The following is a 25,724-nucleotide window of genomic DNA, read 5'->3' as shown; positions in this document are numbered from 1 at the left end:
GAACATATTAAATCCAAATAAATTGCTCTGACCTCAATTAGTTCCACTTAGGGCAACTAAGGTAATTGTGGAACAAAATAACTGATTCATCAGTAGACGACAAGGTCCTTTGTATTATTACAATAGTAAAACAAAACTGGAAATCAGCAGTGAGAGTTGCAAAGGGTTACAGAGTCTGTAATGATACTAGTTCATACTGTTTCCTATGTTTGTTCATGGGATCTTCTAAAATATTGAATAAGAATTAGCATAACATCTGCAGTAAACATAACCTGTCAGTGAAGTGGCATTATAGTGCATATACAGCATTTAATTATTCATGGAACCTTTACAAGAGCATTGCTACACTCATGAATATCTGACAAATTCATTTTTGTTTGTTTTGCTGCCTTGGAGGAAATTTTGTAATTTGTGCTTGTGAAATAGAGATTTGCAAATATTTTATATGAATTATATGTATCATAGGATTTTATGTGGTATGTGAATAGATTTACAGATCTTGAAATATATTCAATTGCAGGTGACATAACATGCTCTGAAAACATTTATTTTTTCAGCACTCTCGCTGTTTGTCTTATATCGTTTCTCTTGTTACACAGACACATCAATGGAATATCTACAAACATGGAAGCTGGTAAGTTGACACAGTCAGAACTCTATGAATAGGGCTAAAAGGTGAAGCAGTTCAGATAGCACCATGAGAATCAATAGCATGAAATCCAGGGACAGAAGATTGATTGATACTGCACACCAAGTGGGAGAGCCCAATACACACCCATAATGGGGATTGGAATGTGGGCCAGTTCACTCCATGCAACGTCATAAACTTGGCCATGGACCTTTCCCCTGAGCTGTGTATAGCATGTTTACCCATAAACACAACTGCTTATATGAAAAAAATCAGTGGGACGACACAATCATAAAGCAATAAAATAATTAAATATTGGCAAGCTGTATATCAATTAAACTGAAACCGACAGGCTTTACTGATAATGTATCATGCCTTCCTAAAATTAACAACCACACATTTACTGTCAGGATACAATATGTCAGGCCACAATATACTGGGAAGATGGGCAATTTATGGAAGTTCTGAGGGGGGTTTATGTGTGAAAGGTAAGTAAATGAACAGCACTAGGCTCAGGCTGCAGGGTTGCTTCATGTAATGATGATGCCTCTCCTTTTGGTTCCAGTTTTATTTCTGCTTGTTTCTTGTATGGATTATTGTAATGGTATCCTAACCTCCTCCCCCACTTCACCCCTCTTTCTCAGTTTTGACCTCCTGCGACTTCAACAACAGCAGCAAACCCTACTGCAATTTTCGCCAGGATAGTGAAGACAATAGTGACTGGACCCGACACAGCGGCCCCTCTCCCACTCCAGGCACTGGCCCAGATGGCGGCTATCCTGATGGAAGTGAGTATTTTTATTTATTGCTTTATTTTTCAGGGACAATGCAGAGCACATTATAACAGGTTCCAACACCATGAAACATGCATGTAGTGTTTCTAGCCAAGGATAATTTGTGACCCCTGTCCCTGGTTAGGCTTAATAAAAGGCTCAATACAAATGTTACAGCAATTGCACAATCAAGTGTTACATCATACAATAATTACATCACATTAACAATTATATCACACATATGTGTGTTCACTGATTCATGGTGATAAACTATGTGTATATATGTCTGTATGTATGTATGTATGTTTATAAGTATGTATGTATTCGTGTGCATGTGTGCTTGTAGTCTTGTAGTATGTTCATCAGTGTATGTATGTCTTTTCCTCTTTAGTCAGTGATTGCATGTTTGGTTTTGTTTCAGCCAGTGTTTCACTTTTCCATTAAACATTTTCAGTTCAGTTTGTGTGTTTATTTCAGTTGGTAGGGCATTCCAAAGATGTATCCCTTATACTGAAAAAAATCACTGACTGAAATTGGTTTTGCGCTGTGCCACCTTGCAACTTGTGGCCATTCTACTGGTGTTTGTTTTTGTCACATATGGACAGAGTACAGCTGGGGCTAGATTGTTCACACACTTAGAAATCAGTTTGATAAAATAAAACTTCATGAGGCTGTCAAAACTTAGATTGTACTTAATGAAAGCAAAGTTCAATTAATTAATAGTACATCAGTATTTTCTGTTATCATATCATAAAGTATCTTTATTGGTTATTATAATATGCGGATGTGGATCAGAACATGGATTGGAGAACACTGACCTGTCAACCAAATATGTAAATATTTTAACAGTAATATTATTAGTCACGTATATAAATGTTTTATACTGTAAATATGCAAAGATTATGTAGTTTGCTGTGAGGGAGCAGGGGCGGGAGACCAAGAGCGACCGGGAAGGGATCACAAAGTTACCAACGATAAGTTGGATAACCACTAAAATAAGTGAGGAAAATAACGGGCACAAAACTCCCCGGCGATCCGCCAACCGAAAATATGACTAGAACTATAATAGTCAGGGAAAACAAAACGAGAATATACCGGCAGTCTTGAACAGGCTAAACAGTGATTGCCAAACTCTGCCACTCGCCCCTCAATACCGAGGCGGAAACAAGAAACAAAACTAGGGAAGGTTCTCAAGAGCCAACCAACCCAAAGGAAAACAAGAAAAGACCCTAAACTTGTCTATTTCTAATTTTTAACTGAAATAAATTCAGTATAGGAACAGCTCCGTCCGTCCTCTATCTATCTATCTATCTATCTATCTATCTATCTATCTATCTATCTATCTATCTATCTATCTATCTATCTATCTATCTATCTATCTATCTATCTATCTATCTATCTATCTATCTATCTATCTATCTATCTATCTATCTATCTATCTATCTATCTATCTATCTATCTATCTATCGCAATCAGCCATGATTCTACCTGCATTCCACATGCGGGAGGCAATTACTCCTGCTGAGCTAAGCCGGCAAGCCCTCTAGAGGTCTAGATGGGTAAATACCGGAATTTTCAGGAGTAGACAGTGAGAAACCATGACAATTTGGCAGTTGAACAACAACAATGATTTCTTTAGCTTTTCAATTACTATGGAGTCTTCTACAATTTCCATGAAAATGATTAACATAAGGATCTATAAAAGGGCTCTTGAGTTAATGGAATATATAGGAAGTGGTCAAGAGAAGACTTTTTATGTATGTATGCAATGCTTATCTGATAATAAGTAAATGTTTCAGATGTAGTTTAATGTCTTCATCTGTCTCAAAATATTGGTCACCTATCTTATGGTTGTTATAAACACTAATTTTAATTGATGACATTGTATGGGAATTTTAAACAGTATACCAATAGTTTACTATAAACGGTCTCTTTTCTCATTCTCCCCTTTGTCCTTTATGCCTCTTTTTCTCTGCTTGATTAATCCCCAGGCGGATTCTACATTTACCATGAATGTGACAATGTTGCAAATGGACAGACTGCCCGTCTGATCACCCCCACATTGGGCATAGGCCCTGCCCAAATGTGCGTCCAGTTCAAGTACTACATGTATGGGATGGATACACAAAACAAACTGTCAGTGCTCGTAAAAAGGCCTGATATGGAGGAGAACATATGGGAGAGAGTGGGGTTCCAGAGTCCTTCTTGGCTCGATGGGTCTGTGACTGCGGCCACACCTGAAGGGCAGACAGTTGAAGTGAGTGTTTCCTTATTGTGTAAAAGCACCAGTCAAGGTGCAAATAAGAGTCAACGGTTCAGATAGGCAACATATTCACGTGTGACAACTGTAGGATTTGCAGCTTCAATATTTGCACAAGAGCTGATTTGTTTGAAGGTGGTGATAATATACATTTCCGCAGTGGTTGTTCTCAAAAATAGTTATGATTTACACATTTTTTTTTATGCTTTATCAAAATTCTAATTTGGTATTCTAGAACTTCATTGCTTTCAATTATCAGTAGTGCTCAGATATGTTTGTGATCTTACACCTTAAATTGGTTAAAACCCGAAATCACGCCAGAATGTGTTTATATTTATGTCCTTACAGTTTGTATTTGTGGCAACACGTGGGATTACATCGTCATGTGACACAGCTTTGGACAGCATTGTCATCAGTGAGGGAGCTTGCCTTGGTAAGTCTTTCTTGACAAAACCCTGCATGTTAACAAAAGTCTGTCTGTATACATCGATTCTATGCAATATTTGTCATCCAGCAATATTGCCTTCCAACAGATGTCTTTTTCCATGTCATTTAAAGGCATTCTCGCTCCTGTGTTTAAACACAAAAAGCATCTACCCCCCGTTCTCAACCCCACTGAAACCACCAAGATCATTCTGGCTAGTCATTGGTAGCTTTGTTGCTAGCTCCGTTGCAGACTACAGTGTGCCATGATGAGCTAAGAAAACCACGGTCTAATATGATTCGTCAAACATTTGCTTTAGTAGTCGCGTTCCACACAAACCATTAAGCCAACTATTTAACTGACGATTTAACTCATGTTTAGTTAACGTTATAGTTAGTAGCCAGCCTATAGCTAACTAGAGATTCCAGGCTTTAGCCTACCTGGTAAGAATTATGTACCATAAATATGCATACTGAGAAATGCATGAATTCATTGCTTTTATTTTTTCTCAAGTCTTCTGAAAGTATGGGCGGCTTTCGGATTTAGGCATGAACTCCCTGCCCAGGAAAGGAAATATGCCCGGTAGAATCTCCAGAAAATATAAGCAGTAATACTGTGCAGTGGGGCCATATACTGTGAGTTGGACCCAGTTATCATGGCTAGCCAACTCACGTACAAAACTTTAGTTAGCTTATAACGCAGCAGCTAATTATTGTTACCAAACCACCAGCTACTTGATTAATTCTTTGCCACCAAAACCCAGGTCACCGCTGTATGAAAATCCAATAACTATATGCTTTTAAATGATTGTAACAACTCACCCTGTGTGTTGTTGTAGAGTGTTTGTCTGAATGTGACTTTGACACCATGGATGAGCTGTGTGGCTGGACCATCACACAAGATCCTAACATATTTGGCTGGGAGCAATGGTCTGGGTCAGCTCCCACAGAAGGGACAGGACCTCAAGACGACTTCTCCAAACCAGGCTGTAAGTGAAGTCCTAAATCCATGCAAATGTGATCTTTAACCTTGTTAAGCATTACAGGAACTGACTCTGTGTTGATATTGTTGCCAGAGGTGGCAATATACCTTGATTTTGGTGACATTTATTTTTAGGCCTCCATGCCAGAAACAGCCGGAGACATTATGCTTTCAGTTTGTCCATCCATCCATCCATTGTCCATCCCATTCTTGTGAATATATCTCAGGAAAATCTTGAAGGAGTTTCTTAAAACTCCACTTGGACTCAAGGATGAACTGATTAGATTTTGGTGGTCAAAGGTCAAGGTCACTGTGACCTCACAAAATACATTTTTGGCCATAACCTGAAGAAATGATACGCTTATTATGATAAAATTTCACACAGATGTCTAATAGGATAACATAATGAAGTGATTACATTTCATATCCAAAAGGTCAAAGGTCAACTTCACTGTCACATAATGTTTTGCTTACCACTGTATCTGAGAAAAATGTTTTGGGTTATTTTGTTTGTTGATTGGTGATGTAATCATTAGTTGATATTTTAGAGTAAATGTTGTTGGTTTGACAGATCAAAATGATGGTGCAAATCAAATAAATTCATACAATGTTGTTTAAACATGTGCAATTAAAAAGATCCACTACTCTGCCTTTAACTAAATATTCAGGTTGTAATGACAAAAAATATTTAGGTAAATATTTAATGTTGTTTACACAGGTGACAGAAATGACAAAGAAATGGCACAAGAATTCTTTAATGAAATGTATTTTTAAAAAATACATTAAGCTCTACTTGTTTTGGATTCATCAAGTTTAGAAGTTAGTTATTATTTATTAACCTTTATTTATACAGGGTAAGTTGACTGAGCACTCTTTTGCAGCAATGCCCTGTTAATGGTTAAATGGCATAAAAACTAGGCTGGTTTGCAGTGATTTTACACACACCAATGAAGCCCTAGGGTGAAACATGTAGAAATAAATACTATAAACATTTGAAGCAAGCTTGATGCTGCATTTTTAGTGTGCAGTGTACAATCATATTTGTTCTTGGTTATATTGAAACATAAAGTATAAAAAAGTATAGTTTTTGTCACATGTTGGCATTTTGAGTTGATCTCAATAATTATATTGTATTACCAGTCGGGTGGCAATAATTCTGGAACCCGCTGAATATAACAAGCACACATAACTACATCTCTGTTTGCAGTTGGTTTGTACATGCTGTTAGACTCCATGTTCAGAGTGCCCGGTGCAAGTACAGAGCTTTGGAGTCCATCCGTTTCTTCTGCAGGATGTCTCCAACTCTCCTTCTACTACACCCTGTATGGTACTTCCACCAATGTGCAGATCAACGTCTACGCTGCCACAGCTGGTAAGACCTATGTCTCTGCTTGATAATGGAATTGACACCATTGACAAGTTGACATTTTTAACAATGCACATTTGTTCAGTGATTACCGGAAATATGTTCAATTTGAATTCAACTGTCTGCCATAATAAGCCCATGGACCGCTTTTCCATCTCTGCAGGAAACCATGGAGCGCCTATACTCACATTGAGAGGGAATAAGGGAAAATATTGGTTTAAAGCAGAGGCTCAATATATTGGCATGGCAGAAGTGCAGGTGAATGGCTGGCACCTACCGGCAGTGCATTTAATCAGATTCTGTCTTGTGGGGGGACAAATGTATGAAGTTGATCATAAATATTAAATTATATATACCATGGGTATTGAAATACAGTAATGTGAAAAAGTATTTGACCTCTTCCTGATTCCCTGTGTTATTGCATATTTTTCACACTGAATGATATCAGATGTTTATACTAGAAGTAATAGAAGACAAAGGGAGCCTGAGTAAACACAAAATACCTTTTTTTCAATTATTATTTCATTTATTGAATGAAGAAAGTTATGTAACATTTATAACACCCATGGAAAAAAGTTTTTTCACTCTTAAACGTAAGAACTAGTTGTGCTACATTTAGTAGCAATAACTGCAACCAAACGCTTCTAATTTTGAGGTTTAAGGGGGTGATTCATTTTTCACCGGGGAAATGTGGGTGTTTTAAAACTTTCTTGTATTGGCTCAAGGATTCTCTATCTTGGAATGTAGATTGGTAGTGTCAACTAAAGCTTGTGTGTATATATCTCAGTTTGTGATTCAAGGCATTTATGGAGAAACAGATAAAACAGACATCGCAGTCGACAGTGTATGCATCATAGACTGCCAAGGTAAGATACCTTTGCGTGTGCACGGTGATATTTGTCAAATGTTTATACACTATGTATTTACATTCTGATGAAGGTTATGTTCTTCTATATTGCAGCACCAGCATTAACTACTGCTAAGCCCTCCACAGACGCCCCTAGACCAACCACACCAAAACCTCTGACCACAGTACCACAAGGTAAGTACAATACATGAAAATAGCATAATTTCTGAAATCGAAATGTATTTTATAGACCTGCAGAATTAATAGAATATGTTACCATGATTTTTAAAAGTAGCAGTGAATCTGCTACTGTGAGAACGTGTATGGGATACTTCAATTAGCACAGTTGAATAATGTACAGACTGGTATCTGTGCTCAAACCATCTTATTAGCGCCAAAAGAAGTAAAGTCCACATTGTTCAATCAATTTTCTTTTTTAATTTTTTTGGCACAGAAACTCCGAGCCCCATCACACCACAGCCCCCAACCACTGGAGCCCCAGGTCAGTACTGTCTTTGTGTCCTTTCATAACGGAATTTCTTGTGGGAGTCATTACTCTCTGACATGGAGTTGTAACATGCAGGTACAAAGGACTGTTAAAATGGTTAACAGTGGTCAAAAGCAGTTATAAGGTTATTCACTCCAAAAGATTAGGATTACAATGTTGTTCAGGAATAATTTTAATGTTCACTTTTCTCTTATCACAGCAACTCCGAGCCCCACCACACCGCAGCCTCCAACCACTGCAGCCCCTGGTCAGTATAGTCCTTCACACAATAGTGTCCATTCAGACATGGGAACATACTGGCTTTCACTGAATTTCTGTGTGAATCTGCTACTGTGAGAACAATGTGTATGGGATACTTCAATTAGCACAGTTGAATAATGTACAGACTGGTATCTGTGCTCAAACCATCTTATTAGCGCCAAAAGAAGTGAAGTCCACATTGTTCAATCAATTTCCTTTTTTTGGCCCAGAAACTCCGAGCCCCATCACACCACAGCCCCCAACCACTGGAGCCCCAGGTCAGTACTGTCTTTGTGTCCTTTCAGACATGGGAACATAGCGGAATTTTTTGTGGGAGTCATTACTCTCTGACATGGAGTTGTAACATGCAGGCACAAAGGACTGTTAAAATTGTTATACAGTCAGGTCCATAAATATTGGGACATCGACACAATTCTCATCTTTTTGGCTCTATACACCACCAAAACGGATTTGAAATGAAACGAACAAGATGTGCTTTAACTGCAGACTTTCAGCTTTAATTCGAGGGTATTTACATCCAAATCAGGTGAACGGTGTAGGAATTACAACAGTTTGTATATGTGCCTCCCACTTTTTAAGGGACCAAAAGTAATGGGACAAACTAACAGTCATAAATCAAACTTTCACTTTTTAATACTTGGTTGCAAATCCTTTGCAGTCAATTACAGCCTGAAGTCTGGAACGCATAGACATCACCAGACACTGGGTTTCATCCCTGGTGATGCTCTGCCAGGCATCTACTGCAACTGTCTTCAGTTCCTGCTTGTTCTTGGGGCATTTTCCCTTCAGTTTTGTCTTCAGCAAGTGAAATGCATGTTCAATCGGATTCAGGTCAGGTGATTGACTTGGCTATTGCATAACATTCCACTTCTTTGCCTTAAAAAACTCTTTGGTTGCTTTCGCTGTGAGTTCTGAAGTATTTGGCTGAGTTCTGAAGCATTTGGCTGAATATGAGCAGATAATATTGCCCGAAACACTTCAGAATTCATCCTGCTGCTTTTGTCAGCAGTCACATCATCAATAAATACAAGGGAACCAGTTCCATTGGCAGCCATACATGCCCACGCCATGACACTACCACCACCATGCTTCACTGATGAGTTGGTATGTTTTGGATCATGAGCAGTTCCTTTCCTTCTCCATACTCTTCTCTTCCCATCATTCTGGTACAAGTTGATCTTTGTCTCATCTGTCCATAGGATGTTGTTCCAGAACTGTAAAGGCTTTTTTAGATGTTGTTTGGCAAACTCTAATCTGGTCTTCCTGTTTTTGAGGCTCACCAATGGTTTACATCTTGTGGTGAACCCTCTGTATTCACTCTGGTGAAGTCTTCTCTTGATTGTTGACTTTGACACACATACACCTACCTCCTGGAGAGTGTTCTTGATCTGGCCAACTGTTGTGAAGGGGTTTTTCCTCACCAGGGAAAGAATTCTTCTGTCATCCACCACAGTTGTTTTCCGTGGTCTTCCGGGTCTTTTGGTGTTGCTGAGCGTTCTTTCTTTTTAAGAATGTTCCAAACAGTTGATTTGGCCACACCTAATGTTTTTGCTATCTCTCTGATGGGTTTTATTTTTTTTTACAGCCTAATGATGGCTTGCTTCACTGATAGTGACAGCTCTTTGAGCATATTGAGATTTGACAGCAACAGATTCCAAATGCAAATAGCACACTTGAAATGAACTCTAGACCTTTTATCTGCTCCTTGTAAATGAGATGATGAGGGAATAACACACACCTGGCCATGGAACAGCTGAGCAGCCAATTGTCCCATTACTTTTGGTCCCTTAAAAAGTGGGAGGCACATATAGAAACTGTTGTAATTCCTACACCGTTCACCTGATTTGGATGTAAATACGCTCAAATTAAAGCTGAAAGTCTGCAGTTGAAGCACATCTTGTTCGTTTCATTTCAAATCCATTGTGGTGGTGTATAGAGCCAAAAAGATGAGAATTGTGTCGATGTCCCAATATTTATGGACCTGACTGTAAGTGCTCAAAAGCAGTTACAAGGTGATTCACTCCAAAAGATTAGGATTACAATGTTGTTCAGGAATAATGTTCACTTTTCTCCTATCACAGCAACTCCGAGCCCCACCACACCGCAGCCTCCAACCACTGCAGCCCCTGGTCAGTATAGTCCTTCACACAATAGTGTCCATTCAGACATGGGAACATACTGGCTTTCACTGAATTTCTGTGTGAATCTGCTACTGTGAGAACAATGTGTATGGGATACTTCAATTAGCACAGTTGAATAATGTACAGACTGGTATCTGTGCTCAAACCATCTTATTAGCGCCAAAAGAAGTAAAGTCCACATTGTTCAATCAATTTCCTTTTTTTGGCCCAGAAACTCCGAGCCCCATCACACCACAGCCCCCAACCACTGGAGCCCCAGGTCAGTACTGTCTTCGTGTCCTTTTAGACATGGGAACATAACGGAATTTCTTGTGGGAGTCATTACTCTCTGACATGGAGTTGTAACATGCAGGTACAAAGGACTGTTAAAATTGTTATAAGTGCTCAAAAGCAGTTACAAGGTGATTCACTCCAAAAGATTAGGATTACAATGTTGTTCAGTAATAATTTTAATGTTCACTTTTCTCCTATCACAGCAACTCCGAGCCCCACCACACCGCAGCCTCCAACCACTGCAGCCCCTGGTCAGTATAGTCCTTCACACAATAGTGTCCATTCAGACATGGGAACATACTGGCTTTCACTGAATTTCTTGTGAGTGTCTCATTACTCTCTGAGTCAAAGCATCTAATCATGTGAGATGCATTTCTACTCCCTGAACTGCAGTGAAATGTCCCCCCAATGCACACTATAAGGAATGTGGCCCAGCCTGCATCCCAAGCTGCCAGGATCCCTCTACCAACTGTACCGGCTCCTGTATCAGCGGCTGCTTCTGTGACCCAGGATATGTGTTCCGTGGTCGCCGCTGCGTTCCCCTTCACCAGTGTGGCTGTTTGGACGAGAGCAACAACTACTATGAGGTGTGCAATATGACCACTGCTGTGGTTCACTCAGCAGTATATGGTTAAATGACCAGCAGAATGAATTTCCTTCAAAGTCTGTTTACATCATGACAACCATTAAAGCCTGAAACAAGACTCTTTCAAAGCGGTAAATTGTCATGGTTAAAGGTCTTCATTCATGAGAATTTTGTCCTCTCTCCCAGCCAGGGGAAATTATCTTTGGTGATGGCTGCTCAGAGTTGTGTCGATGCATTGGGAACTACACGCTGGACTGTGTCAGCAATGCCTGTGAGCCCACAGAGGAGTGTCGTGAATTCAACGGTGTTACAGGCTGCTATCCTAAAGGTAGGAGAAGTGCATTAAATGTGTGTGAAAGTGAGAATTTGGATCCAGTCCTGTAAGTTGTCCTTGTAATTCTGCTCCATCCAGATATCCTTTGTTTTCGGCAGTCTATTTGATGTGCTTCAGCCAGTAGTTTGCCTTTTACTGCTCACACTGGACCCAATCTTGTTTTCCATGTAGGCACCTCTACCTGCATCGCCACAAATGACCCTCACTACACTACGTTTGACCATCGGCGATATAGCTTCATGGGCAACTGCAGCTACCTCATGGCAGACACCTGCAACAGCACCCTGGCCCCACCCTTTTCAGTCTATGCTGATAACGAGCATCGCTACAACCAGCTCTCTGTCACCTATGTCAAAGCAGTGCATGTGCACACACGCGGAGTGGTGGTGTCGGTGCTGAAGGGGGGAACTGTGCAGGTAAGAAGAAAGGGCGTGGAGCGGAAAAGAGCTTTCACTGTAAAGCTTTCAGACCTCTGTGCTTGATCCACAGTGAAGCAACAAACATATCTTCCGCCTTCTCTGTGACCTCCTCCTTCAGGTGAATGGGACTACAGTCAACCTGCCTGTGACCCCAGCTCAGGGCGTGTCTGTCTTCAAGTCGGGGAGACACTACACTGTGGCTGCAGATTTTGGTGTTACAGTACGATACGATGGAAACCACTTCATGGACATCAAAGTCACCAGCGAGTGAGTCTTCCACAGTGGTGTTAGTGAAATGTGACTGATGCAAAAGATGTAAAACTGTCAGCCGACAGAGTGAAAACCTTGAAGATGTGAACTCTGCCTATCATTTTATATTTTACTTGTTTCCATTGAATTTTCTGAGTTCAAATTCTATCTTGGGAAAAACATGTTTGTTGGTATATTTCATTCCAGTTACAAGAACAGCTTGTGTGGGCTATGTGGAGACTACAATGGAAACCCCAAGGATGATTTCCGCACACCATCTGGTCAGCTAGTCACAAATACCAATGAGTTTGGGCACAGTTGGAACTCTGACACAAAGTGAGATGTTCTGTAATTCTCAGACATGATCAGAAATGCATTTTGATTCATGCACATGGTATGATGGTTCTTTAACTTTATTCTTTTAGCTGCAACAAGAAGCCCAATGAAACAATCCCAGAATGCAGTGATGATCAAGAGGATATGTATGAGAGTCCCGCCTACTGTGGCATGTTATTAGATCCCAAGGGACCCTTTGCCACCTGTCATCCCAGAGTCAGCCCCAATGTGAGTTACTGTCCCACGTACAATCACTCAATGTAGTTTTCTTTAACAATTGTTTTGTTGGGGAAGCACTATGCACAAGTGCCTTATGTAATGCTTAGTTAAGTGAAAGAGGCATGAGGTTGCAAGCAGCTCCAGTAACCCGACTGTTGTCCTGGTGCAGGGCTTCTTCCAGGACTGTCTCTTTGACATGTGTGCACTGGACGGGGCTCAAACATCGCTGTGCGAAGCACTGGAGTCCTACGTCAACGAGTGTCAGGACCGCAACGTGAGCGTTGGGTCATGGAGAAACAGCACATTCTGTCGTGAGTGTCTTCCTACTACAAAATGAAGGAATCTGCTATTAATGAAGAGATTCTCATATTAAATCTTTTTCTAAAATGTGCCTTTTTCTGATAATATTGAGTTGTGGAGCCATTGAGTGCAAAACGGAAATAACTCCTTTTATTTCAGTAACCTTTTGCAAGAGCTAAATCAGTGACATGTAATGTTTAAATATCATCACTTTGACCAACTGTTGTTTTTCCCCTTCCTCCTATCCTCACGGTATTCCAGCTCTTCCCTGCCCAGCTAATAGTCACTATGAGGCGTGTGCTCCACCTTGCCCCCCATCCTGCACCATTCCCAGCCCAGGACAATGCAGTGGACCATGTGCAGAGGGGTGTGTGTGTGACACAGGATATGTTTACAGTTCTGGGAAATGTATTAAACAGGAGAGCTGTGGGTGCAACTTCAATGGACAGTACTACCAGGTGAACAATTGCCTTTCTCTGAAACCGTGATTTGACAGTAAAATGTATGTGGGCATTTCAGAAAAATGTTCTCTGTTTTTTTTTTTTTTTTAAGTATGCTCGACCTACCTGCAGTGTCTGAACAATATGCCTTTCTATCTGCTCTCATTTTCTCTCAGGCAGGGGAAGAGTTCTACACTGAGGGCTGTGAGCTCAAGTGCACATGTGAGGGAGGGGTTGTGTCGTGCTGGCCTGGAGACTGTCCCCCTCAGCATGCCTGTAGACTGCAGAATGGAGTGGTGGGCTGCTACCCCTTAAGTGAGTATTCCCAGTTGCCACGCAATCTCATCAAATGATATGGATTGAGCTTACTTCATGTGTTAAAGGAATATTTGACAAGATAACATGATCTCTCTCTGCAGGTACAAAGGACTGTTACATCTCTGGAGACCCACATTACACCACCTTTGATGGGAAATACTATACCTTCATGGGTACCTGCACCTATACTCTGGCTAGGAGCTGTCAAAACCACACAGGTACTGCAACCTAAAAGACAAGAGAAATTCTAGAGAGTTGGTGACTGCTGTTTAGGTGCTGTGAATTGAAGCGTGACAAATCTCCTGACCTGCAGACTGCCCAAGGCAGGCATATACAGAGACAGACACATACAGAGAAGTATATCTCTTCTCTTAGAGAAGCTACACCGCTGCAAGTACATAGTGTTTGATATCTGTGGTATGGTTTTGCAGGTCCCTGGTTCTCAGTGGAGGGGAAGAATGAGGAGAGGGGTGTGGCAGGCGTTTCATACCTGCGCAAGCTGTATGTCAATGTCAGTGGAGTCACTGTCACTCTGATGAAGAGCAGAAGGACTCTGGTGAGTAGAAATTCAAAGTTGACCAAAGGAGACATGGCTGTGTATATACATTTTTTGTTAGCCTAAAAGAATCTCCGGGCTGTCAGGAACTCTCTGCAGCCCTAAAGAGTCACTGGTGAGTAATCATTCGTTGCTGTAATTTGTCCTCTCCCAATACTCTCTCCTGCTCTCCTTCTACAGGTGAATGGTCTGCGTGTGTCCCTCCCGCACTCCCCTTCTCCGCTCATCTTTCTCTCCCTGGCTGGGCAGTATGTCACCATGCAGACCACTTTCGGTCTGACAGTACGCTGGGACGGGAACCACTACGCACACATCTCAGTCCCAAGGTGTGTAGAGGTGCAGTCCACTTGACCATACAGTGGGAGGGGGCTGAAGAGTCAGCCTTGGGAGGGAAATCCTAAAAATGTCTGACTAATTAAAAGTAAGTAGATTTGAAGAATCCTCCTCCATTTGTCTTTCTCTGTCAGCTCCTACTTCGACCAGATGTGTGGTTTGTGTGGAGATTATGATGGAAACCCAAACAATGACTTCACCAAACCAGACGGTTCACTGGCCGGGAATTCAAACCAGTTTGGTAACAGCTGGCAAACTGAGGACGATGAGGATGACAGGTTTCTTTACATATTTTCTCTACAATCTGTGTATATGAATGCTATCTTCTGTTTGTGTGGGTGCACAAATTTGACAATGCTACTTAATGCAAGTTGATAAGTTAACTATTTGTAAATAAGCAAATGAAAGAAAATAACTGTAATTCTCTTGGGTATTATTTGTAGGTGTTTGCCTGATGACAAACCTGAACCGCCCTGTGAGCCCAGTCTTGAGGCAGAGGTGTCCAAACCTGAGAATTGCGGCAAACTGAATGACACCCAAGGGCCTTTCAGGTGAGACCACCCAAGCACTTCAACTATAAGCTTAACTCTGCACGTTCCAATCTATATCCACAGCATACAAAAGCACTACTCTTCATGGGCTCCATGTGTACAAATGCAGCCAGCTCCCACATAAACACTTGTCATTACCTCTGTGAACATAGGTTTGTTCTGTGTCTACTTCTGCAGGGACTGCATTGAGATGGTTGACCCACGGCCCTATTTCCAGAGCTGTGTGTATGACATGTGTCGATATGACGGGCTTGAGCAAACCCTATGTGATCAGCTGCAGTCCTACACAGATGCCTGTCTCAGCGCAGGAGCCCCTGTCCACCAATGGAGGGAACCAGACTTCTGCCGTGAGTCTCAATACACTCAATATTCTATGTGTATTAGTATAGTTTAGAAAGGCACAGCTATTTCTGACTCTGTGCCTTTAACAGTGTCAGCACTGATCATGGTCTATTTCCTCCTGTGTGTGCAGCTCTGGCCTGCCCCCCCAACAGTCACTACTCCTTATGTGTGAGCTCATGTCCAGAGACATGCGTGGGTCACAGTGGGGGTGCACAGCCAGGGTGTGGAGAGAACTGTGTGGAGGGCTGCAAGTGTGACCCCAGCTTCATCCTCAGCAATGAGCGCTGTGTTCCTCTCAGAGACTGTGGCTGTGTTGATCCCCAAGGCTCTTACCACCCTGTGAGTCCCCTCTTGACATAGTATATCTTCATACATTAACATTAACTGAACACAAACGATGAGCCAAAACTGTACAATGGACAAATGTGAATCCAGGTGGCTTTTAATAAAGTACTTCTATGTTTTGCCTGTGTAAATGGGTCCCATAACTCCAATGTTATGACATTCAAATGAGTTATTTTTTTCATATATATTCTAGAAAGCACTAGTGAGAGTCCTTTCATGTGTGTGTTCAGGTGAATGAGAGCTGGTATCTGGAGGGTTGTACTGGGCGCTGTGTGTGCAGAGGGGAGGGAGTGATTGAGTGCCACAAGAACACCTGTGCACCCAATGAGGTCTGCCAACTGCAGGATGGAGAATACGGCTGCCATCCGTTGGGTATGACACAGTGACTTCACCCCATGCCTACAAAACACAGAAAAACATCACATGGTGTAAAACCAAATGTTATTGAAAGTGGAATGTTCAGATTGACTGCTGTTAAATTACTCTACCTCTCTCCCACTACTCCAGGAGTCAATCAATGGCATACAATATGTGGAGTACTTAAATTTACACACTTCACTGAAAGCTAAGAATTGAGTTTGCAATACTGGGAAAATTGTTATCAGTGCCCAAAAGCAGTTACAAGGTGATTCACTCCAAAAGATTAGGATTACAATGTTGTTCAGGAATAATGTTCACTTTTCTCCTATCACAGCAACTCCGAGCCCCACCACACCGCAGCCTCCAACCACTGCAGCCCCTGGTCAGTATAGTCCTTCACACAATAGTGTCCATTCAGACATGGGAACATACTGGCTTTCACTGAATTTCTTGTGAGTGTCTCATTACTCTCTGAGTCAAAGCATCTAATCATGTGAGATGCATTTCTACTCCCTGAACTGCAGTGAAATGTCCCCCCAATGCACACTATAAGGAATGTGGCCCAGCCTGCATCCCAAGCTGCCAGGATCCCTCTACCAACTGTACCGGCTCCTGTATCAGCGGCTGCTTCTGTGACCCAGGATATGTGTTCCGTGGTCGCCGCTGCGTTCCCCTTCACCAGTGTGGCTGTTTGGACGAGAGCAACAACTACTATGAGGTGTGCAATATGACCACTGCTGTGGTTCACTCAGCAGTATATGGTTAAATGACCAGCAGAATGAATTTCCTTCAAAGTCTGTTTACATCATGACAACCATTAAAGCCTGAAACAAGACTCTTTCAAAGCGGTAAATTGTCATGGTTAAAGGTCTTCATTCATGAGAATTTTGTCCTCTCTCCCAGCCAGGGGAAATTATCTTTGGCGATGGCTGCTCAGAGTTGTGTCGATGCATTGGGAACTACACGCTGGACTGTGTCAGCAATGCCTGTGAGCCCACAGAGGAGTGTCGTGAATTCAACGGTGTTACAGGCTGCTATCCTAAAGGTAGGAGAAGTGCATTAAATGTGTGTGAAAGTGAGAATTTGGATCCAGTCCTGTAAGTTGTCCTTGTAATTCTGCTCCATCCAGATATCCTTTGTTTTCGGCAGTCTATTTGATGTGCTTCAGCCAGTAGTTTGCCTTTTACTGCTCACACTGGACCCAATCTTGTTTTCCATGTAGGCACCTCCACCTGCATCGCCACAAATGACCCTCACTACACTACGTTTGACCATCGGCGATATAGCTTCATGGGCAACTGCAGCTACCTCATGGCAGACACCTGCAACAGCACCCTGGCCCCACCCTTTTCAGTCTATGCTGATAACGAGCATCGCTACAACCAGCTCTCTGTCACCTATGTCAAAGCAGTGCATGTGCACACACGCGGAGTGGTGGTGTCGGTGCTGAAGGGGGGAACTGTGCAGGTAAGAAGAAAGGGCGTGGAGCGGAAAAGAGCTTTCACTGTAAAGCTTTCAGACCTCTGTGCTTGATCCACAGTGAAGCAACAAACATATCTTCCGCCCTCTCTGTGACCTCCTCCTTCAGGTGAATGGGACTACAGTCAACCTGCCTGTGACCCCAGCTCAGGGCGTGTCTGTCTTCAAGTCGGGGAGACACTACACTGTGGCTGCAGATTTTGGTGTTACAGTACGATACGATGGAAACCACTTCATGGACATCAAAGTCACCAGCGAGTGAGTCTTCCACAGTGGTGTTAGTGAAATGTGACTGACGCAAAAGATGTAAAACTGTCAGCCGACAGAGTGAAAACCTTGAAGATGTGAACTCTGCCTATGATTTTATATTTTACTTGTTTCCATTGAATTTTCTGAGTTCAAATTCTTCCTTGGAAAAAACATGTTTGTTGGTATATTTCATTCCAGTTACAAGAACAGCTTGTGTGGGCTATGTGGAGACTACAATGGAAACCCCAAGGATGATTTCCGCACACCATCTGGTCAGCTAGTCACAAATACCAATGAGTTTGGACACAGTTGGAACTCTGACACAAAGTGAGACGTTCTGTAATTCTCAGACATGATCAGAAATGCATTTTGATTCATGCACATGGTATGATGGTTCTTTAACTTTATTCTTTTAGCTGCAACAAGAAGCCCAATGAAACAATCCCAGAATGCAGTGATGATCAAGAGGATATGTATGAGAGTCCCGCCTACTGTGGCATGTTATTAGATCCCAAGGGACCCTTTGCCACCTGTCATCCCAGAGTCAGCCCCAATGTGAGTTACTGTCCCACGTTCACAATCACTCAATGTAGTTTTCTTTAACAATTGTTTTGTTGGGGAAGCACTATGCACAAGTGCCTTATGTAATGCTTAGTTAAGTGAAAGAGGCATGAGGCTGCAAGCAGCTCCAGTAACCTGACTGTTGTCCTGGTGCAGGGCTTCTTCCAGGACTGTCTCTTTGACATGTGTGCACTGGACGGGGCTCAAACATCGCTGTGCGAAGCGCTGGAGTCCTACGTCAACGAGTGTCAGGACCGCAACGTGAGCGTTGGGTCATGGAGAAACGGCACATTCTGTCGTGAGTGTCTTCCTACTTCATCAAAATGAAGGAATCTGCTATTAATGAAGAGATTCTCATATTAAATTTTTTTTGTAAAATGTGCCTTTTTCTGATAATATTGAGTTGTGGAGCCATTGAGTGCAAAACGGAAATAACTCCTTGTATTTCAGTAACCTTTTGCAAGAGCTAAATCAGTGACATGTAATGTTTAAATATCATCACTTTGACCAACTGTTGTTTTTCCCCTTCCTCCTATCCTCACGGTATTCCAGCTCTTCCCTGCCCAGCTAATAGTCACTATGAGGCGTGTGCTCCACCTTGCCCCCCATCCTGCACCATTCCCAGCCCAGGACAATGCAGTGGACCATGTGCAGAGGGGTGTGTGTGTGACACAGGATATGTTTACAGTTCTGGGAAATGTATTAAACAGGAGAGCTGTGGGTGCAACTTCAATGGACAGTACTACCAGGTGAACAATTGCCTTTCTCTGAAACCATGATTTGACAGTAAAATGTATGTGTGCATTTCAGAAAAATGTTCTCTGTTTTTAGTTTTTTTTAAAGTATGCTCGACCTACCTGCAGTGTCTGAACAATATGCCTTTCTATCTGCTCTCATTTTCTCTCAGGCAGGGGAAGAGTTCTACACTGAGGGCTGTGAGCTCAAGTGCACATGTGAGGGAGGGGTTGTGTCGTGCTGGCCTGGAGACTGTCCCCCTCAGCATGCCTGTAGACTGCAGAATGGAGTGGTGGGCTGCTACCCCTTAAGTGAGTATTCCCAGTTGCCACGCAATCTCATCAAATGATATGGATTGAGCTTACTTCATGTGTTAAAGGAATATTTGACAAGATAACATGATCTCTCTCTGCAGGTACAAAGGACTGTTACATCTCTGGAGACCCACATTACACCACCTTTGATGGGAAATACTATACCTTCATGGGTACCTGCACCTATACTCTGGCTAGGAGCTGTCAAAACCACACAGGTACTGCAACCTAAAAGACAAGAGAAATTCTAGAGAGTTGGTGACTGCTGTTTAGGTGCTGTGAATTGAAGCGTGACAAATTTCCTGACCTGCAGACTGCCCAAGGCAGGCATATACAGAGACAGACACATACAGAGAAGTATATCTCTTCTCTTAGAGAAGCTACACCGCTGCAAGTACATAGTGTTTGATATCTGTGGTATGGTTTTGCAGGTCCCTGGTTCTCAGTGGAGGGGAAGAATGAGGAGAGGGGTGTGGCAGGCGTTTCATACCTGCGCAAGCTGTATGTCAATGTCAGTGGAGTCACTGTCACTCTGATGAAGAGCAGAAGGACTCTGGTGAGTAGAAATTCAAAGTTGACCAAAGGAGACATGGCTGTGTATATACATTTTTTGTTAGCCTAAAAGAATCTCCGGGCTGTCAGGAACTCTCTGAAGCCCTGAAGAGTCACAGGTGAGTAATCATTCGTTGCTGTAATTTGTCCTCTCCCAATACTCTCTCCTGCTCTCCTTCTACAGGTGAATGGTCTGCGTGTGTCCCTCCCGCACTCCCCTTCTCCGCTCATCTTTCTCTCCCTGGCTGGGCAGTATGTCACCATGCAGACCACTTTCGGTCTGACAGTACGCTGGGACGGGAACCACTACGCACACATCTCAGTCCCAAGGTGTGTAGAGGTGCAATCCACTTGACCATACTGTGGGAGGAGGCTGAAGAGTCAGCCTTGGGAGGGAAATCCTAAAAATGTCTGACTAATTAAAAGTCAGTAGATTTGAAGAATCCTCATCCATTTGTCATTCTCTGTCAGCTCCTACTTCGACCAGATGTGTGGTTTGTGTGGAGATTATGATGGAAACCCAAACAATGACTTCACCAAACCAGACGGTTCACTGGCCGGGAATTCAAACCAGTTTGGTAACAGCTGGCAAACTGAGGACGATGAGGATGACAGGTATGTTTCTTTACATATTTTCTCTACAATCTGTGTATATGAATGCTATCTTCTGTTTGTGTGGGTGCACAAATTTGACAATGCTACTTAATGCAAGTTGATAAGTTAACTATTTGTAAATAAGCAAATGAAAGAAAATAACTGTAATTCTCTTGGGTATTATTTGTAGGTGTTTGTCTGATGACAAACCTGAACCGCCCTGTGAGCCCAGTCTTGAGGCAGAGGTGTCCAAACCTGAGAATTGCGGCAAACTGAATGACACCCAAGGGCCTTTCAGGTGAGACCACCCAAGCACTTCAACTATAAGCTTAACTCTGCACGTTCCAATCTATATCCACAGCATACAAAAGCACTACTCTTCATGGGCTCCATGTGTACAAATGCAGCCAGCTCCCACATAAACACTTGTCATTACCTCTGTGAACATAGGTTTATTCTGTGTCTACTTCTGCAGGGACTGCATTGAGATGGTTGACCCACGGCCCTATTTCCAGAGCTGTGTGTATGACATGTGTCGATATGACGGGCTTGAGCAAACCCTATGTGATCAGCTGCAGTCCTACACAGATGCCTGTCTCAGCGCAGGAGCCCCTGTCCACCAATGGAGGGAGCCAGACTTCTGCCGTGAGTCTCAATACACTCAATATTCTATGTGTATTAGTATAGTTTAGAAAGGCACAGCTATTTCTGACTCTGTGCCTTTAACAGTGTCAGCACTGATCATGGTCTATTTCCTCCTGTGTGTGCAGCTCTGGCCTGCCCCCCCAACAGTCACTACTCCTTATGTGTGAGCTCATGTCCAGAGACATGCGTGGGTCACAGTGGGGGTGCACAGCCAGGGTGTGGAGAGAACTGTGTGGAGGGCTGCAAGTGTGACCCCAGCTTCATCCTCAGCAATGAGCGCTGTGTTCCTCTCAGAGACTGTGGCTGTGTTGATCCCCAAGGCTCTTACCACCCTGTGAGTCCCCTCTTGACATAGTATATCTTCATACATTAACATTAACTGAACACAAACGATGAGCCAAAACTGTACAATGGACAAATGTGAATCCAGGTGGCTTTTAATAAAGTACTTCTATGTTTTGCCTGTGTAAATGGGTCCCATAACTCCAATGTTATGACATTCAAATGAGTTATTTTTTTCATATATATTCTAGAAAGCACTAGTGAGAGTCCTTTCATGTGTGTGTTCAGGTGAATGAGAGCTGGTATCTGGAGGGTTGTACTGGGCGCTGTGTGTGCAGAGGGGAGGGAGTGATTGAGTGCCACAAGAACACCTGTGCACCCAATGAGGTCTGCCAACTGCAGGATGGAGAATACGGCTGCCATCCGTTGGGTATGACACAGTGACTTCACCCCATGCCTACAAAACACAGAAAAACATCACATGGTGTAAAACCAAATGTTATTGAAAGTGGAATGTTCAGATTGACTGCTGTTAAATTACTCTACCTCTCTCCCACTACTCCAGGAATCAATCAATGGCATACAATAAGTGGAGTACTTAAATTTACACACTTCACTGAAAGCTAAGAATTGAGTTTGCAATACTGGGAAAATTGTTATCAGTGCCCAAAAGCAGTTACAAGGTGATTCACTCCAAAAGATTAGGATTACAATGTTGTTCAGGAATAATGTTCACTTTTCTCCTATCACAGCAACTCCGAGCCCCACCACACCGCAGCCTCCAACCACTGCAGCCCCTGGTCAGTATAGTCCTTCACACAATAGTGTCCATTCAGACATGGGAACATACTGGCTTTCACTGAATTTCTTGTGAGTGTCTCATTACTCTCTGAGTCAAAGCATCTAATCATGTGAGATGCATTTCTACTCCCTGAACTGCAGTGAAATGTCCCCCCAATGCACACTATAAGGAATGTGGCCCAGCCTGCATCCCAAGCTGCCAGGATCCCTCTACCAACTGTACCGGCTCCTGTATCAGCGGCTGCTTCTGTGACCCAGGATATGTGTTCCGTGGTCGCCGCTGCGTTCCCCTTCACCAGTGTGGCTGTTTGGACGAGAGCAACAACTACTATGAGGTGTGCAATATGACCACTGCTGTGGTTCACTCAGCAGAATATGGTTAAATGACCAGCAGAATGAATTTCCTTCAAAGTCTGTTTACATCATGACAACCATTAAAGCCTGAAACAAGACTCTTTCAAAGCGGTAAATTGTCATGGTTAAAGGTCTTCATTCATGAGAATTTTGTCCTCTCTCCCAGCCAGGGGAAATTATCTTTGGCGATGGCTGCTCAGAGTTGTGTCGATGCATTGGGAACTACACGCTGGACTGTGTCAGCAATGCCTGTGAGCCCACAGAGGAGTGTCGTGAATTCAACGGTGTTACAGGCTGCTATCCTAAAGGTAGGAGAAGTGCATTAAATGTGTGTGAAAGTGAGAATTTGGATCCAGTCCTGTAAGTTGTCCTTGTAATTCTGCTCCATCCAGATATCCTTTGTTTTCGGCAGTCTATTTGATGTGCTTCAGCCAGTAGTTTGCCTTTTACTGCTCACACTGGACCCAATCTTGTTTTCCATGTAGGCACCTCCACCTGCATCGCCACAAATGACCCTCACTACACTACGTTTGACCATCGGCGATATAGCTTCATGGGCAACTGCAGCTACCTCATGGCAGACACCTGCAACAGCACCCTGGCCCCACCCTTTTCAGTCTATGCTGATAACGAGCATCGCTACAACCAGCTCTCTGTCACCTATGTCAAAGCAGTGCATGTGCACACACGCGGAGTGGTGGTTTCGGTGCTGAAGGGGGGAACTGTGCAGGTAAGAAGAAAGGGCGTGGAGCGGAAAAGAGCTTTCACTGTAAAGCTTTCAGACCTCTGTGCTTGATCCACAGTGAAGCAACAAACATATCTTCCGCCCTCTCTGTGACCTCCTCCGTCAGGTGAATGGGACTACAGTCAACCTGCCTGTGACCCCAGCTCAGGGCGTGTCTGTCTTCAAGTCGGGGAGACACTACACTGTGGCTGCAGATTTTGGTGTTACAGTACGATACGATGGAAACCACTTCATGGACATCAAAGTCACCAGCGAGTGAGTCTTCCACAGTGGTGTTAGTGAAATGTGACTGACGCAAAAGATGTAAAACTGTCAGCCGACAGAGTGAAAACCTTGAAGATGTGAACTCTGCCTATGATTTTATATTTTACTTGTTTCCATTGAATTTTCTGAGTTCAAATTCTTCCTTGGAAAAAACATGTTTGTTGGTGTATTTCATTCCAGTTACAAGAACAGCTTGTGTGGGCTATGTGGAGACTACAATGGAAACCCCAAGGATGATTTCCGCACACCATCTGGTCAGCTAGTCACAAATACCAATGAGTTTGGACACAGTTGGAACTCTGACACAAAGTGAGACGTTCTGTAATTCTCAGACATGATCAGAAATGCATTTTGATTCATGCACATGGTATGATGGTTCTTTAACTTTATTCTTTTAGCTGCAACAAGAAGCCCAATGAAACAATCCCAGAATGCAGTGATGATCAAGAGGATATGTATGAGAGTCCCGCCTACTGTGGCATGTTATTAGATCCCAAGGGACCCTTTGCCACCTGTCATCCCAGAGTCAGCCCCAATGTGAGTTACTGTCCCACGTTCACAATCACTCAATGTAGTTTTCTTTAACAATTGTTTTGTTGGGGAAGCACTATGCACAAGTGCCTTATGTAATGCTTAGTTAAGTGAAAGAGGCATGAGGCTGCAAGCAGCTCCAGTAACCTGACTGTTGTCCTGGTGCAGGGCTTCTTCCAGGACTGTCTCTTTGACATGTGTGCACTGGACGGGGCTCAAACATCGCTGTGCGAAGCGCTGGAGTCCTACGTCAACGAGTGTCAGGACCGCAACGTGAGCGTTGGGTCATGGAGAAACGGCACATTCTGTCGTGAGTGTCTTCCTACTTCATCAAAATGAAGGAATCTGCTATTAATGAAGAGATTCTCATATTAAATTTTTTTTGTAAAATGTGCCTTTTTCTGATAATATTGAGTTGTGGAGCCATTGAGTGCAAAACGGAAATAACTCCTTGTATTTCAGTAACCTTTTGCAAGAGCTAAATCAGTGACATGTAATGTTTAAATATCATCACTTTGACCAACTGTTGTTTTTCCCCTTCCTCCTATCCTCACGGTATTCCAGCTCTTCCCTGCCCAGCTAATAGTCACTATGAGGCGTGTGCTCCACCTTGCCCCCCATCCTGCACCATTCCCAGCCCAGGACAATGCAGTGGACCATGTGCAGAGGGGTGTGTGTGTGACACAGGATATGTTTACAGTTCTGGGAAATGTATTAAACAGGAGAGCTGTGGGTGCAACTTCAATGGACAGTACTACCAGGTGAACAATTGCCTTTCTCTGAAACCATGATTTGACAGTAAAATGTATGTGTGCATTTCAGAAAAATGTTCTCTGTTTTTAGTTTTTTTTAAAGTATGCTCGACCTACCTGCAGTGTCTGAACAATATGCCTTTCTATCTGCTCTCATTTTCTCTCAGGCAGGGGAAGAGTTCTACACTGAGGGCTGTGAGCTCAAGTGCACATGTGAGGGAGGGGTTGTGTCGTGCTGGCCTGGAGACTGTCCCCCTCAGCATGCCTGTAGACTGCAGAATGGAGTGGTGGGCTGCTACCCCTTAAGTGAGTATTCCCAGTTGCCACGCAATCTCATCAAATGATATGGATTGAGCTTACTTCATGTGTTAAAGGAATATTTGACAAGATAACATGATCTCTCTCTGCAGGTACAAAGGACTGTTACATCTCTGGAGACCCACATTACACCACCTTTGATGGGAAATACTATACCTTCATGGGTACCTGCACCTATACTCTGGCTAGGAGCTGTCAAAACCACACAGGTACTGCAACCTAAAAGACAAGAGAAATTCTAGAGAGTTGGTGACTGCTGTTTAGGTGCTGTGAATTGAAGCGTGACAAATTTCCTGACCTGCAGACTGCCCAAGGCAGGCATATACAGAGACAGACACATACAGAGAAGTATATCTCTTCTCTTAGAGAAGCTACACCGCTGCAAGTACATAGTGTTT

At 42.9% G+C, this 25,724-nt stretch overlaps 1 protein-coding gene across 1 annotated transcript in view; it reads left to right on the top strand.

The window, feature by feature from the left end:
• The first annotated feature begins 624 nt into the window (after positions 1-624).
• Positions 625-25,724, top strand: part of zanl (zonadhesin, like) — a 45,483-nt gene continuing 20,383 nt past the window's right edge. Inside the window, exons 1-58 of the mRNA XM_061233896.1 lie at positions 625-634; positions 1,273-1,416; positions 3,393-3,658; positions 4,010-4,094; positions 4,924-5,073; positions 6,274-6,438; positions 7,394-7,474; positions 7,734-7,781; positions 7,987-8,034; positions 10,130-10,177; positions 10,401-10,448; positions 10,666-10,713; positions 10,856-11,049; positions 11,235-11,376; positions 11,554-11,798; positions 11,920-12,068; positions 12,258-12,386; positions 12,476-12,614; positions 12,775-12,916; positions 13,167-13,363; positions 13,522-13,660; positions 13,765-13,881; positions 14,095-14,219; positions 14,400-14,545; positions 14,687-14,830; positions 14,996-15,103; positions 15,281-15,450; positions 15,576-15,784; positions 16,021-16,162; positions 16,485-16,532; positions 16,675-16,868; positions 17,054-17,195; positions 17,373-17,617; positions 17,739-17,887; positions 18,077-18,205; positions 18,295-18,433; positions 18,596-18,737; positions 18,992-19,188; positions 19,347-19,485; positions 19,590-19,706; positions 19,920-20,044; positions 20,225-20,370; positions 20,512-20,655; positions 20,825-20,932; positions 21,110-21,279; positions 21,405-21,613; positions 21,850-21,991; positions 22,314-22,361; positions 22,504-22,697; positions 22,883-23,024; positions 23,202-23,446; positions 23,568-23,716; positions 23,906-24,034; positions 24,124-24,262; positions 24,425-24,566; positions 24,821-25,017; positions 25,176-25,314; positions 25,419-25,535. Of these exons, the coding sequence (XP_061089880.1) occupies positions 625-634; positions 1,273-1,416; positions 3,393-3,658; positions 4,010-4,094; positions 4,924-5,073; positions 6,274-6,438; positions 7,394-7,474; positions 7,734-7,781; positions 7,987-8,034; positions 10,130-10,177; positions 10,401-10,448; positions 10,666-10,713; positions 10,856-11,049; positions 11,235-11,376; positions 11,554-11,798; positions 11,920-12,068; positions 12,258-12,386; positions 12,476-12,614; positions 12,775-12,916; positions 13,167-13,363; positions 13,522-13,660; positions 13,765-13,881; positions 14,095-14,219; positions 14,400-14,545; positions 14,687-14,830; positions 14,996-15,103; positions 15,281-15,450; positions 15,576-15,784; positions 16,021-16,162; positions 16,485-16,532; positions 16,675-16,868; positions 17,054-17,195; positions 17,373-17,617; positions 17,739-17,887; positions 18,077-18,205; positions 18,295-18,433; positions 18,596-18,737; positions 18,992-19,188; positions 19,347-19,485; positions 19,590-19,706; positions 19,920-20,044; positions 20,225-20,370; positions 20,512-20,655; positions 20,825-20,932; positions 21,110-21,279; positions 21,405-21,613; positions 21,850-21,991; positions 22,314-22,361; positions 22,504-22,697; positions 22,883-23,024; positions 23,202-23,446; positions 23,568-23,716; positions 23,906-24,034; positions 24,124-24,262; positions 24,425-24,566; positions 24,821-25,017; positions 25,176-25,314; positions 25,419-25,535 (8,104 nt within the window). The remainder of the gene's footprint in view (positions 635-1,272; positions 1,417-3,392; positions 3,659-4,009; positions 4,095-4,923; positions 5,074-6,273; positions 6,439-7,393; positions 7,475-7,733; positions 7,782-7,986; positions 8,035-10,129; positions 10,178-10,400; positions 10,449-10,665; positions 10,714-10,855; positions 11,050-11,234; positions 11,377-11,553; positions 11,799-11,919; positions 12,069-12,257; positions 12,387-12,475; positions 12,615-12,774; positions 12,917-13,166; positions 13,364-13,521; positions 13,661-13,764; positions 13,882-14,094; positions 14,220-14,399; positions 14,546-14,686; positions 14,831-14,995; positions 15,104-15,280; positions 15,451-15,575; positions 15,785-16,020; positions 16,163-16,484; positions 16,533-16,674; positions 16,869-17,053; positions 17,196-17,372; positions 17,618-17,738; positions 17,888-18,076; positions 18,206-18,294; positions 18,434-18,595; positions 18,738-18,991; positions 19,189-19,346; positions 19,486-19,589; positions 19,707-19,919; positions 20,045-20,224; positions 20,371-20,511; positions 20,656-20,824; positions 20,933-21,109; positions 21,280-21,404; positions 21,614-21,849; positions 21,992-22,313; positions 22,362-22,503; positions 22,698-22,882; positions 23,025-23,201; positions 23,447-23,567; positions 23,717-23,905; positions 24,035-24,123; positions 24,263-24,424; positions 24,567-24,820; positions 25,018-25,175; positions 25,315-25,418; positions 25,536-25,724) is intronic.

Source organism: Conger conger, chromosome 3 (assembly GCF_963514075.1).
Source record: "Conger conger chromosome 3, fConCon1.1, whole genome shotgun sequence".
In the NCBI taxonomy this organism is placed as follows: Eukaryota; Metazoa; Chordata; class Actinopteri; order Anguilliformes; family Congridae; genus Conger; species Conger conger.
This window is presented reverse-complemented; position numbering and strand designations above follow the sequence as displayed.